The 14,370-nt window shown below is 42.1% G+C and overlaps 1 protein-coding gene across 1 annotated transcript in view; it reads right to left on the minus strand.

Moving 5' to 3' along the window:
• The window catches only part of Pla2r1 (phospholipase A2 receptor 1), a 126,009-nt gene that overhangs the window by 45,948 nt on the left and 65,691 nt on the right, over window positions 1-14,370 (minus strand). The window contains exon 11 of the mRNA XM_052182556.1: window positions 9,063-9,226. Coding sequence (XP_052038516.1) covers window positions 9,063-9,226 — 164 coding nt within the window. The remainder of the gene's footprint in view (window positions 1-9,062; window positions 9,227-14,370) is intronic.

Raw genomic sequence — 14,370 nt, forward strand, 5'->3', positions numbered from 1 at the left:
TTACAGCAGAAACTTATGAATGACAGGGCGCCGCGCTTCGTTTCCAGATTTTAGACATCTAAATATGCCCTGAGGAAGTTAACACGGAAAACCAAAAATTTTGTCTGCTCAAAATGTATTAATTTATTTTGACAGGTATAGACACTCCTAACAAAATTTCAGGATATAGACGTGATCCTTGAATGGCTCCTTCTTGGCCGCACAGTGATACAAAGTGACACAGTGGAGCACACAGCGGTGCTCACAGTGGTACAAAGTGACACAGTGGTGCTCACAGTGGTACAAAGTGACACAGTGGAGCACACAGTGGTGCTCACAGTGATACAAAGTGACACAGTGGAGCACACAGTGGTGCTCACAGTGGTACAAAGTGACAAAGTGGTGCTCACAGTGGTACAAAGTGACACAGTGGTGCTCACAGTGGTGCTCACAGTGGTACAAAGTGACAAAGTGGTGCTCACAGTGGTACAAAGTGACAAAGTGGTGCTCAGAATGCAGAAGGGACTGTTCCATATCATCAGCCAAGGCACTTCCTATATATATATATATATATATCCTATATATGTGTGAAGTCAACAGAGTCCTTAAAACAATGTGTGTGTATGTGCATGTTTGTGTGTATATATGTATGTGTGTGTGCACACACACACCAATTTGTTGTAATGTCACTTTGTGTGTATCTTTTAAAAAAAGCAGATTTTTTTTTTTAAAAAAAGACTAAATATTTAAAATAGTAATTTTAGGCCTGCAGAAAGTAAAATGGATGGTGTGTGTTCCTACACAACCCCTTCCTGCTACCAGTACAGTCTCCCTCACCAGATGTCACACCACAGTGACACATTTGTCACAACTGATGAATCTACAATGACACATTGCAGTCACCCAGAGTCCCTTCTCATCCCTGTTAGGCACTTCATTTATACAGGAGAAAATGCAGGCCTGCATTTCTATATCATTTTCCTTTCGAAGCAAGGCCAGCTGGCAAAATGTCCTTCAATTCTTATCTTGTAAAAATAGTTCTCCTTCAGTGTCAGAGGATAATTTCCCAGAGCATAGAACTCGTCGGGGATTCCCTCCCACCACCATCATCAGATATTTCGCACACTCCCTTCTTGCCTGCATGATTTCTGAGAAGTCAGGAGTAATTCTTATCTTTTTTTCCAGAGCATGGAAGGTGCTTTCTCACTACAGCTCCTTTCTCTTTTATTTTTCTGAAGTTTGAAAATGATATGTGTAGATTCTTAGTCATCTGGGAAATGAAATCAAAACTACTTTGAGATTTCATCTCATACCTGTCAGGATGGCTAAGATCAATAAAACAAATGACAGCCCCTGCTGAGAGGGATGTGGGGTAAGAGGAGCACTCCTCCACTGTGGGAGGAGTACAATGGACAGCCATTATGGAAATCAGTGTGCCAGTTCCTCAGAAAGATGGGAATCGATCTATCTCGACATCTACCTATCCTATACTCTTAGGCATATATATATACTCAAAGGATGCTTCATCTTACCCCAGGGACACTAGCTCAGCCTTGGCCAGTGCTGCTCTATGCATAAAGCCAGAAACTGGAAACAACTAGATGCCCTCCAACAAAGAATGGATAAACAAAATGTGATATAGTTACATAAGAGTATTACTCAGCTCTTAAAAATCCATGAAATCATGGAAATTTCAGGTAAACTGATGAAATTATACATACATATATACACACATACACATGTATACATACATAATCATCCTGAGTGAAGTAAGCCAGACTCAGAAAGACAAATACTATATGTTTTTGCTTACATGTGATATTAGCTGTTAAATCAATTAAATCAATAATAACCGTCTTAGTTAGGGATTCGTTGCTATGAAGAGACCCTATGACCATGTCTTCCTCTTACAAAGGAAGACATTTAACTTGGGCTATCCTATAGCTCAGAAGTTTAGTCTATTGGTGTCATGATGGGAAGCATGGCAACACGTAGGCAGATATAGTGCTGGAGAAGGAGCTGAGAGTTCTACTTCTTCCTGCCGGCCTGACGCAGGGCCTGACTCTGAGACCTTGAAACCCATCCTCAGTGACACACTTCCTCCAGCAAAGCCTCATCTACTCCAGTAAGTGCCACTCTTGATGGGTCTACAGGGGACATTTTCATTCAAACTACTACCACGATCAAGGTATAATCACAGAGCCACAAAGGTTTGGTATATAGAGAGGGAACAGGGGACAGGGAACAAATACATCTTCCTAGGAAAGGGAAGTAGAATAGATAGCTATAGATGGAAGGTAGCAAGGGCAGGAATGGCAGGTCAAGCAGGGAATGGGAGAGGCGAGAAAGATGAGGGAGGACATAGAGGGAGAGACAACTAAAATTAAGAGACATTGAGGAGCAGTGTGCAGACCGTTGAAGCTTTGCAAAATATATACACGTTTATGAAGGTGATCGAAATAAAACCTCCAAATAATGGGGGAAGCAGAGCCTCATTTAAACATTCTCATCACCAAATGAACCTTCCAGTATTGGGAATGGGTTGTATCTATTTGGGTTGTTGACCAAAGGGGTCCCATGGGAACCCCGAAACAACCCACCCTGCTGCCAAGGTTATAGATTGCTCCCCGCAAACTGACAATGATGCCCTATTGCTGAGGAGAACCTCTACACAGCTCATTGACATGGAGAAGGTGAGCTGGTGCCTACCTAGAGTTTTCACTTCTGCGACTTAGTGGTTTTGGTACTAGAAGACACTCTGTGCACTGTAAAAGTACCTTTTTTGTTTGTTTGTTTGATGTAATTATCATCTTGGAGGTATATTGCCTGTCTGCTCACCTAGGCCTAGTCCTGGAAGCTTCTAGCCTCCGTACAATCTAATTTAGCTCTGGTGTTTTCAGGCTTTGAGAATTACGGCTGAGTGAGCTCACCCCTCCTAGTTCTTTCTGAGCTCTGACTGGCAGGTCAACTCAGCTGTTCTTGCTCAATCTACTCTCCAAAATAACAGATTCAATATGGCGTATCTCCCTCTGCCTTTCCTGCTTGGCCTCAAATTAATTCTAGCAATCCATTCTAATCTTCTGGCTCCCTCTCCTTCTCTGGCTCATTCTATCTTCACCTATATCTAGCTTGTTCTTACTTCAACTATTTCTGTAAAACTCTCCAGGCAAAACTGACTCCTGGTATTTCTCTGTTAAGTAGCTTCCATTTCCTCTCTTCTCATGAGAACTGGACAGACACTACTTGGTCAAATCTTTCTCTGATTCATCATTTTGTCTGCCACTCAACTAGACATCACTTTTAAACACAGGTGCTTCCTTCAACAAACTAACTTTATCTTCATTGTTTAGGATTAAAGGTGTGTACTAAGTATTTCAGCCAGAGGAGTTAAAGGTGTGTGCTAAGCACTGAGCCTCGCCACAACTAGAAACACTTTTTTTTAAAAAACACAATCTCAGGTTCACAGTGTGATCAAATATTCTGTACCAGCATACAACCAAAGGAGAGAAATAAACACCAACCAAGTTACCATGGTGTCCTGCCTGCAATATATGTTAGGGTAATGGTGGCCCGACACTTGTGAGATTGATTTGATTTAAGGTCTACTCCATGAGATAGAACCATACCTAACACAGCTTGCATTCCCAGCAACCTGAGACTAGATGCTCCAGGGACCTAGGATAAAACCAAATACTACTGTTCTACTACAGGAACATAACAGTAAGATTACTCTTAATGACAGTCAGTCCCTTGCTCAGTCATCATCACAGAAGGTCCCTCTTACAGTAGATGGGAACAAACAGAAAAACAAACAAAAACAAAACAAAAAACACAGACCCACAGTCAGACACTATTGTAACATTATTGTAACCCATTGTAACTGGGTTGGTGATTATGCACAAAGTGAAAGACAGTCCTTGGAACACTCATCTCTAAATGGGATACCTTCATCAAATCTCTTAAGGGTCAGGGAACCCCACAGAAGAGGAAGCAGAAAGAATGTAAGAGCCAGAGAGAGTGGAGGGAACCAAGGAAACATGGCCACAGAAACACAACAGGACTGAGCCACATGTGAACGTAGAGACTGAGGCAGCATTCATGCACCTACATAGGTCTGCACTGGAAGGGGTCCTGGAGCTGAACGAGAAGTGGACACATGTCCCATCCCTAACCTAGAAACTGTCTCCAGTTGATCACTATGTGTCCCAGGGAGGCTCACTGGGGAAACAAACTACCCTTAAGGGCAGGCTGCATGCCCAGCAGTAGATGGTCTACAGAAAACCAACTCAATGGCCTCTTTGAAGGCTCTTTGTCTCATGATGTCATGTTGGATCTTTTTCCTTTAAAAATATTTTCATTTCTGTTTCTCTTTTAATTACCCTATAGGTCCTTTGTGTATCTATATTGCTCTGCTTTTGTGTTTTTATGAGATTCCTGAGTATGCAAATGAGTCCTTGGTGACTTTTCTTGTGCTCTTTCACTTCTATTTGTGTTGTCCTCTTCCGATGTGTTTGGCTTTGTCTTGTCCTGTTTTATTTTATTTTATTATTATCATCTCTTAGATAACTGTGTTGTGTGATGAGGCAGAAAAGGGATGTATCTGAATGGGAGGTGGGGTGGTTGAGGAACTGGGAAGAGTAAAGGGAGGGAAAACTGTAATCAAGAAATATTGTATGAAAAAGGGATCTAATCTGGGAATGGGATACCAACTGGACTGTTAAAAAAGATTTAATAGTAATAATAATAGTAGTAATAATAATAGGAAGAGGAGGAGAATGAGGAGGAGGAAGAAGAAGAGGAGGAAGAAGAAGAAAAGGAAAAGGAATCTAATTTTGACAAAAGAAAGCAAAAAAGAAAATGATATGTATAGGTGTAGTTTTTCAGGAGAAGGGCATTATTCTTGTTTGGTGTTCTCTGAGCTTCTAGAATCTTTGGTTTGGGGATAGCCTTTGTCTGAGGATCATTCCTGCCCCCATCTGTCTTCCTGTCCTTCTGCTGTTCCATCACATGTATTTACAGATGCTTTAGCTATCCCACAATTCTTGTGTAGTTTGCTGTTTTCATTTCCCCCCTCTTGTTTCCCAGGTTTTCCTACGTTTCCCCGTCACAGGGTTCCCTCGCTTAGCGAGTGCAGGGTATTAACAAGTCACAGGCACCCTTCAATTCTGTTGTAGTACTTTGTGTCTCTCATTTGCTCTTTTGTCTTCTTTCTCAGAACACCCATCTCTCTGCTCTCCATTAAAGCCTTCGAATATTAAACATAATTTCAAGGTTGCTTGATCATTCCAACCTTCCTGTCACATGACTGGTTCTGATGCTTGTCCAGTTTCTATCCATCAGCACATTCTGCCTGCCTTTGAGCTTGTGACAGTAGTTGTGCTGCCCCGGATATGATTCGCTTGGTAAAAGGAACTCGGTAAACATCTGAGGTCATGTGTCATGGAGGGATATGCTCTGCCCCTCCAAGCCTGATCATCATGGCTCGGGTTTGTGGTATTAAACTGTGAGGGCTTTCTCTTCTAATAGGGAACAAAATGGCCAGAGAAGGCTGGCACTGGGTACCACCCTTCCTCCCCAAACAGTCTCATCTGCTTTGTCAAGGATAGAATGTCCTCGCCTCTCCCTAAGCTAGAGCTTACAGAATGGGGGCAGAGGAGCCCCTTGTTATGCACCCCACCTCAGAGTAGGCTCTCAGGCATCCACACCCAGCCTCCAGCAACCTCATAGTGTTGAGTGATCCTGTCCCAGTCCTGGGCCCCTGGGAGGACTCTGCTTCTAAGTTTCTGCCTGAGGAGGTTGAGGTTCTGTAGTCTTGTCTGTCTCTTCAATTTAAGCCGTGGTTCTCGACCTTCCTAAAGCTGTGACCCCTTAATATGGTTCTTCATGCTGCGGTGACCTCCAGTCCTAAATTACTTTCATTGCTCTTTCAGAACTGTAATTTTGCTACTCTTATGAATTGTACACACGCAGGCTAGACAGGCACTAGCTATATCCACAGCCAAGCAGTTCTGATCTTAATAGTGACTTGAGCCAAACCATTAATGGCTTCCCATACCTAGAGAATAAGGGAAAAATCTTGAGCTTGAAAGTTTAAGCTGTGGGGCTGGAGAGATGGCTCAGTGGTTCCGAGCACTGACTCTTCTTCCAAAGGTCCTGAGTTCAATTCCCAACAACCACATGATAGCTCACAACCATCTGTAATGGGAGCTGATACCCTCTTCTGGTGTGTGTCTGAAGACAGCTACAGTGAACTCATATAAAATAAATAAATAAATAATAAATATTTAAAAACATTTTAAGATGCAATTTCACTTATGTAAGTGAATTATGTTTCATAATTCATCTCCATATAACTTACCCTCTAGTTACTTGGAATCACAGAAGTCTCTCAGCACTGCCTTGTGATTTCTTGGCTCCACATTTTTTCAAATTTAGAAAATTCTATTTCCTTAGACATCAAATTCTACCATATTTTTTAAATTAGAGGTGGAACAGTCCTTCCTCTATGGAGGTCTATGATACCGTATTGCTGGTCTTCCTGGCTTTAACCATTAGGGTGATGTATTTCATATTTTGTACACCACCCATCCTGCATGTTTCTATTGTTGTGGCCAGATTAGGAATGCCCTTTCAAAACTGACATGCTGGAAAATAATATCTATCGAGATACTAAAGTACTGACTTACAAATATTGGTATAGAAAGTTTTTCAGGACACGCCATAATGTAAAAACCAAAAGACTGGGATTATACAAATGACTCAGTGTTTAAGAGGATTGGCTGTTCTTCTATCAGACTTGGGTTCAATTCCCAGCACCCACGTGCTGGCTCACAACCATAGTTAATTCCAGGTATGGGGAATCGGAAACCCTCTTCTGCCCTCTCTGGGTTCCAGTCAAGCAAATGATGGATGGACACACGTGTAGGAGGAATATAAGTCCCTGTGCTCACAGATCAGCACTAGGGGAACCAGGAATGTTCAATAGACACAGGGTTGTCTCTTAAAGGGAGAGATGTGTAAACTGTTTCCTGCTGAGAAGGCTGGAAGTGGACACGGTTAGTCGACTGGTGACCTTTGTGTGGGCAGAGCACATTGAGTCCTTCTCCATTCTGTGATCTTGAGCCTGTTCCCTAGTTAATCTATAGAACTCATCTTTATGGAAGAGGTCACTTGTACTTTACAAAGGGTTTTGATGTAGTCATCGTTTAAGCTTTGTTATGCATGTGGGACTGAGTTAATTATAACCAGAAAACCTTTTTCAAACTGTGCTACACTTAAATATGCCTAAAATAAACTACTTTGAGTCAGATTCTTGAAGTTTGAACCAACATGGGCTACTGAGTCATGCTGAACTGAATTGTCTTCTTGTCTATTGTGGATCGACACTCTGATAGCTATGGTATCTGCAGAGATCCCCATAGACATATGTAGGCAAAACTCCTGTATACAAAATATAAAATGAAAGATGTAAACTCGTACACCCAAACCAGTGGCGTGACACCAGTTAACGGTGGAAAGTGTTGGTGTTAGGGGTAAGGAGAGGATGATCATATTTTTCTTATTGTGCTTCTATTTTTTTTAAAAGACCTATGTAACTCATATAGATTCATATTGACAGATAAGGCTAGAGTAAAAATAACTGTGCTCAATTGATGCAAGATAATAAATACAGATTTGGACTGATCAGAGAAACTTGTGACATATCGTCATGTTATCCACAGTGAGGAATTACTAACAACTTCATCGTTCAATTTTATAAACCAGTGACACTCTGTCTATCATTGTTTTGAAGTTGAAATTAGGAATTAATCTCTGGCTAGACTTTTACAGTAATGAAAATGGGGGGGGGTGGTCAACATGGGATGGAAAGATGGCTCAACAGATAAACACCTGCTGACAATCCTGACAGGTTGAGTTCAACCTGGGACCTTCATGATCTTTCAAGTTATCCTCTGATACATGCTCTGTGGCACACACACACACACACACACACACACACACACACACACACAGCTTTCTATGTAGCTCATGCTAACCTCCAACTCATGAGCCTTCTGCCTCAGCCTCTCCCCACCCCCAGTGCTGGACTCACAGAAATGCTGTGTAAGCCTTGAGCTGTCTCATACTATTTCACAATTCATTAGTACTCATCCTTCTTCGTTTTGGTAAAGACTCTCTTTAGGTTGATTTCTGGATGGACAGATAGATTTCTACAAAGATCCTACAACCATCTGAAAGGATCCAGCTTGAGCCCCCTCACACATTTCCTTCCGATACAGAGGAAATATACTGCCTCCTTTGTGTGCTGAAACATCACAAACAAGAAATGGACCAAGTCTTCTGAATGTGTTTATGCTGAAATAAAGAAGGAATGTATAGTTTAGGTGGTCAGCCTAAGTTTCCCTTGCACCTGAAGATTGTTCTTACACTGGTTCTACTGTAGTATGTGGCCGAAATCATGAGCATCTCTGAAATTGGTCAACCAGGCACAGATGTGTGCACGGGATCCCAGATGAGCTAACAGGGCTATTGGCTTTGGTATCAGAACTTCAGGAGTCCATGAAGACCCACAAGAACAGCATTCCAATAGTGGTTTACATTCCACGGGGATGCATTGGGAACGGATTAGATAGCTCATTTCTTATACCTGTATTATTCTAGACTGGTTAAAACTTTGTGATTCATGAGGAGGGTCTGTAGGGAAAGACAGAAGGAGGACAAAACTTTGTAATAACTAAGGCAAGTGTGGTCTCCAGCGATAGTTGTACCCCTGAAAACATCACGATACATATAAACTTTAAAATGGCCACCCCAGCCTGGTCTACAGAGTGAGTTCCAGGACAGCCAGGACTATACAGAGAAACCCTGTCTCGAAAAAAAAAGCAAAAAAAAAAAAAAAAAAAATTAAAATGGCCACCCTGTGTCGCCTTACATAGACCTGTTATGATCATTTTAGTGGCACTAGATATTAAGAAAACATTAAGGGAGAATTGAAGAAAATGACCAAAGGTAGAGGTCAAGGAAACAGGTTTGCAGGGGTGAGGCTGGAGTGGGGTGAGCTGGCGTTGTGGGGGACTACTCACTGGGTTGATGTGTGTTCCAGTACGTGTACTGCACCGGCTCCCTCGGTCCCACGGTCTTCCATGTGTACTCTCCTGTATTGTTTTGGTCTTGAAGAGCAATCCAAAAATAACTGTCCTTTTTTGCCACACTACTGATCAAATTGGTAATAAAAGCTTGTTCAAATCTTGATAGAAAAATAAGAAATTGTTATACTAAGTTTCTGGACGATTAAAAAAGTCATTAAAGCATACTAAAGGTCACAGAATGGAATTCCAGTAAGCATTTCTTGTTAATTCTCTAGAACACAGAACCAGGAAAAACAAAGACCTTTGTATTGTTAATAGACATGAAATATCAGTGCAAGTCCAGAGGTACAGGAGTGGAGAGAATATGACTCCTAGAGTTAACTCCTGTAATTGTCCTGAGGGCTGGAGACCAGGTCTGTGTCTGCGGGGAAATGGCAGCCTTCACACACACACACAGCAATGCATCTCTTAGAGAAAGATGTCTATCGTATATGTAAGCTGCACACCACACACTGTATGCGTGGGTTAGGGGAGACAGAAGGGAGGAGGGAGGACTTCATGCTTATCTGAAGGTGCATTTTCTACCATGTAGCACACACGTGCGCTCTCCCCATTTCTACCATGTAGCACACACGTGCCCTCTCCCCACACTTGCTTAGTAAGAAAGAGAGTGGAGGAACAATGCCGTGCCTCCCAAATCAGTCTGTTCACGGGCATATGGAGTCTTTGGCTTATCCGAATGTGTTCAAACGTGTGTTTTAACTGAAGATAAATTTCAACAAATCCAAGGCATTCCACCCACTAGCATTTCCCCCAAGCAGCTGAATGAATTTGCTCCCAATGATTGTTGGCAATGCTCCCTTTCAAATACAAATACATCCAAAGCAGATGCAGACAGCTTGTGTATACATGCACACACACACACACACACACACACACACACACTTGCTCGCATGCAGACATACATATACACTGACACACACGCAAATGAAGCAAGCATACCAAACTCAACTAGCCCTGATTTCAAAGCTTAGTTTGAAACTACTTTCAAAGCACTTAAAATTAGAAGGACATTTAAATGGTGGTGACTTCTGCTCACCAGATCTGCTGAGTCAAGAGAAATTATAAAGTCTGGTAAAATTACCCAAGAACCCTCAGGAGAAAGGGCATTGGACTTTTCACATTCAATTTTGGATTCTTTTTATTGCATGCATTATTCACTTGCTATAGGAAGCAAGAGCAGGGGGACCTTGTATAATCTGAGGAGACTCAAAGGGAAGGGGAGGGAAGGGCAGAAGGACAAAATGTGCTACAGTGAGTGCCTAAGGGCCACCCCAGGGGATTTCAGTGAGGCACCTGAGGGGCTCACTTTGACAGAGCACGTGGGCTCCCTCAGGCCTTGGTAAATACTCCCTGCAAATGCTCTATCAACAGTCTGAATCTTACACTTTTAAAATCAGAAACATTACCTTTATCTATACCTCAGAGGCAGAACATTGCATACACATGTTTCTGAGGAAGAAATGTAAAGCTATATATCGGTTAGAAAGCTATATATCGGCTAGAAAGCTATCTATCGGCTAGATGCCGTGGTGATATTCCTTATTCTTTACTGGCGTCTGCGGTCACAATAGAAGATGTACTGTATGGTGCCCTCTGCTTCCTAGAATTGCTGTGCTACAAGCCAGTGACTAGTTATTGTGTTGTTGCTGAGTCCAAGGGTGTGATTGGTTCTTCTATTAGTTTAGCAAGTTGTATAAGTACCTTTTATTTGCCTGATACAATTGTCATCTCAGAGTCTTACTGCCTCAGTCTGCTGAGCTACGCTTAGTCCTGGAAGCTTCTAGCATTCGTGCAATCTAATCTAGGCCTAAGGTTGTTTTCAGACTTATTGCTAACTAAGCTCACCCTTTCTAGCTCTTTCTGAGCTCTGGTTGGTTCAACTCAGCTGTTCTGGCTGAAACTCCTCTCCAAGCTGACTGATTCAATCTGACTTCTCTGTTCTGCACTGTATCGTTCTGTTTGGCCTCAAGCTAACTTTGGGAATCTATTCTAATCTTCGGGCTCCTTGTCATTCTTGGCTTCAACTGCCTCTGATGACCCACACTGGATTCAACTGACTAAACAGAACTGACTCCCGAGTGCTGGGATTAAAGGTGTGTTCCACTCCTGGACCTAAGCTTTTCTGGAAAAATTGTACCTGGAACTTGTGCTGTCCCAGACTGGACTTGAGCTCAGAGATCCGTTTGCCTCTGTCTCCTGGGATTAAAGGCATATCTGTAGTCTAGCCAATGTAGCCAGGTTGATGGTGTTGGTATTCTGTCTAAGCTCCACTCCATACCTACTTGGCAATAGCCAGGTATGCCCTGCCTCATAGATCTGGCCCACTAAAAAAGGGGGCTACTTGCCCCTCCTCTCCCTCTTTGCTCTCCGTTCTCCCACATACTCTCACTTCTCTGCCCCCTGGGCTCTCCTCCCCCCCTCCACGTGGTCATGGCCGGCCTCCACTCCACTTCTCTCTCTCTCTCTCTCTCTCTCTCTCTCTCTCTCTCTCTCTCTCTCTCTCTCTGCCTTTCTATACTACTAACTCCCATCCCCTACCCTGAATAAACTCTATTCTATACCATGCCTGTGTGTGTGTGGTCCCTCAGAGGGAAGAAGTGCCTGGGCAAGGGCCTGCCTAGGCACCCCATTCCCCCATGCCGCCGTACCACACTCCCTTAAGCCCCCAATTCTCTCTTTTTAAGCCCCTTCATTTGGTGCCGTGCCGAGACTTGGATGAGAAACACCATGGGTTTGGCTTAAGCCCTTTCAGATGGATTAAAATTCCTCTACATCAAATAATAGCAAGAAATGACTCTTGTCTGTAAACTTGGCCTTAGGTGTCATTATTTGAGACAACAGTGTGTTTGTACCCTGTTGGTGACATATTTACTCACTCCACTCTGATTTGCTATTTTACCTTCATCATTGTTTGAGATCATCAAAACCTGCTTTTGATTTGTCAAGTCTATTCTTATGGAGTGCATACACCCTTTAAACATTCAAATCTTAAAAAAACAAAACAAAACAAAAATAAAACAAAAAAACCCACTGAACTTTCCTCAGTCCAGTTTACAAGATGATACGATTAGTAAAATAATTTGGCAAATAAAATAAAATAAACCCACTAAACTTTCCTCAGTCCAGTTTACAAGATGATGCCATTAGTAAAATAATTTGGCAAGCTCATCTAAGCCAAACATGTTCTTCTGAAGCTGTCTGGGGAGTGCTTTGGATAACCATGCATGGTCCAGGGCAAGTTCTTGAGTATCTGCTTCTGGTTAAAAAGGAAGCAATTTTATATTCTTTACTACTTTTGGTCTGGTTTCAAACACTGCATGAAAAACTCTGGTTATACTATGTAGATGGTATCTGAGAAGAGACACCATGATGAAAGGATTTAATTTGGGTTCCTGGTCCAGAGGGTGAGTGTCCATGACCATCTAGGTGGGTGGTATGGTAGCAGGCAGGCAGGCGTGGTGTTGGAGCAGTAGCTGAGAGCTTACATCTGACCCATGAGCATGAGACACAGAGAAGGAGAGAGGGGAAGGGCAGGGAGAGGGGAGAGGGAGGGGAGAGAGGGGATGGGGGAGAGGGGAGGGTGAGAGGGGGGAGAGAGAGAGAGGGAGAGAGAGAGTGTGAGTGCACAGTAATTGAGAATGGAGGTAGGCTTTGGAAACCTCAAAGGCCACCATCACCTTTAGTGATACACCTCCTCCAACAGGTTTAAACTTTTCAAACAGTTTTTAAAACAAACCTTCAAATACATGAGCCTATGGAGACCATTCTCATTTAAGTGGCCACAGACAGTAACATTTATAACATTTTTTTTTGGTATAGAATAGAGTTTATTCAGAGTAGGAGATGGGAGTTAGTGGTAGAGAGAGGTAGAGAGAGAGGTAGAGAGAGAGAGAGAGAGAGAGAGAGAAAGAGAGAGAGAGAGAATAGAGAGAGTGAGAGAGTGGAGGCCGGCCATGACCACGTGGAGGGGGGAAGAGCCCCAGGGGCAGAGAGGTGAGAGAGTGAGGGAGAACGGAGAGCAAAGAGCCATTTATAACATTTTTACTCCCGTGTTTTAGAAGTATTTACAGAAGAACAGTTCAGAGTTAACTTTATGTCATCTGGCCATTTTGTTTGAATTTAATGATGTTAACTCAATGATGTTGCTATGGTTCAAGATACCAAGATCATTGTATATACATAGTTTTATGTTATCCTTTGAAGTGAGAGAAGTTGCCATTCTATCTCTAACAATAAATGGTCCAAAAATGAAGCCGAGGAAAGAATTCCATTTACCATAGCGCACTCTCCAAAACGACATACTTAGAAACAAAGATAAGGAATAGGAAGTACTGAATATCAAAAATTGCAGGATACTAACTTAAAAAATATCAAATATACGAAATGAATGGGAAGACATCCCACAGTTATAGCTGAGAAAATATACTGCTATTCGGTTGTCCACACTACCACAGTGGACAACATATTCAATGCAATCACTGAAAATTCCAGTGATTTGTTTTTGCAGAATACAAAAATTAATTCTGAAATCTATGTACAGTTTCAAGGGATCTTGAATCCCCCAAAACAACCACGAAAAAGAACAAAGTTGAGAGTCTCAGATTTTGTATTTCAAAATGTAATTTAAAACTGCAGTAACCAAAACAGTGTTGTGCTTCTGTGAGAGCGACCTATGGGAGATCTGTGGAATAACATGGTAGAAGTCACAAAATAAAGCCTTGCATACATAAGCAAATAATTTCCAACAAAAGCACCGAGAACATTCCATGTAGAAGGTCGGTTCTTTTGACAAGTGGTGCTGGGAAATCGGGTTAGGCATTTGCAAAACAGGACCCTGTGCTAAGAAATGAACTCAAAACAGGTCAAAGACTTAAAGATAACGCTAAAGTTGTAAGAATTCTTGGGATAAGAAAACTTAATAATCGTGTCCCTGTGCATATCATTTATATTATGCTTACATGTTTTTAAGAAAATTTTAAAATTTGGATGCCAAGAAACTCCTTGCTAAATGTATATGACATCTTGTAATTAGACATATTGATGTCTAGGTGAAATGAAGGAATTCACTTATTAACATATGCCATGATCCTGATTTAATATTGGGGGAGAAGGCATGTCCTCTGTTTTTTCCACAGAATGCTGCAGAAGATATGCTGACTGTGTGCTTGCTAAATGCCCAGACCATGGTAACATAAGAGCTATATTGGGTATATGTTCTTGACTTACCTTAATTGTTAAA

This window comes from Apodemus sylvaticus, chromosome 5 (assembly GCF_947179515.1).
Source record: "Apodemus sylvaticus chromosome 5, mApoSyl1.1, whole genome shotgun sequence".
NCBI lineage: Eukaryota > Metazoa > Chordata > Mammalia > Rodentia > Muridae > Apodemus > Apodemus sylvaticus.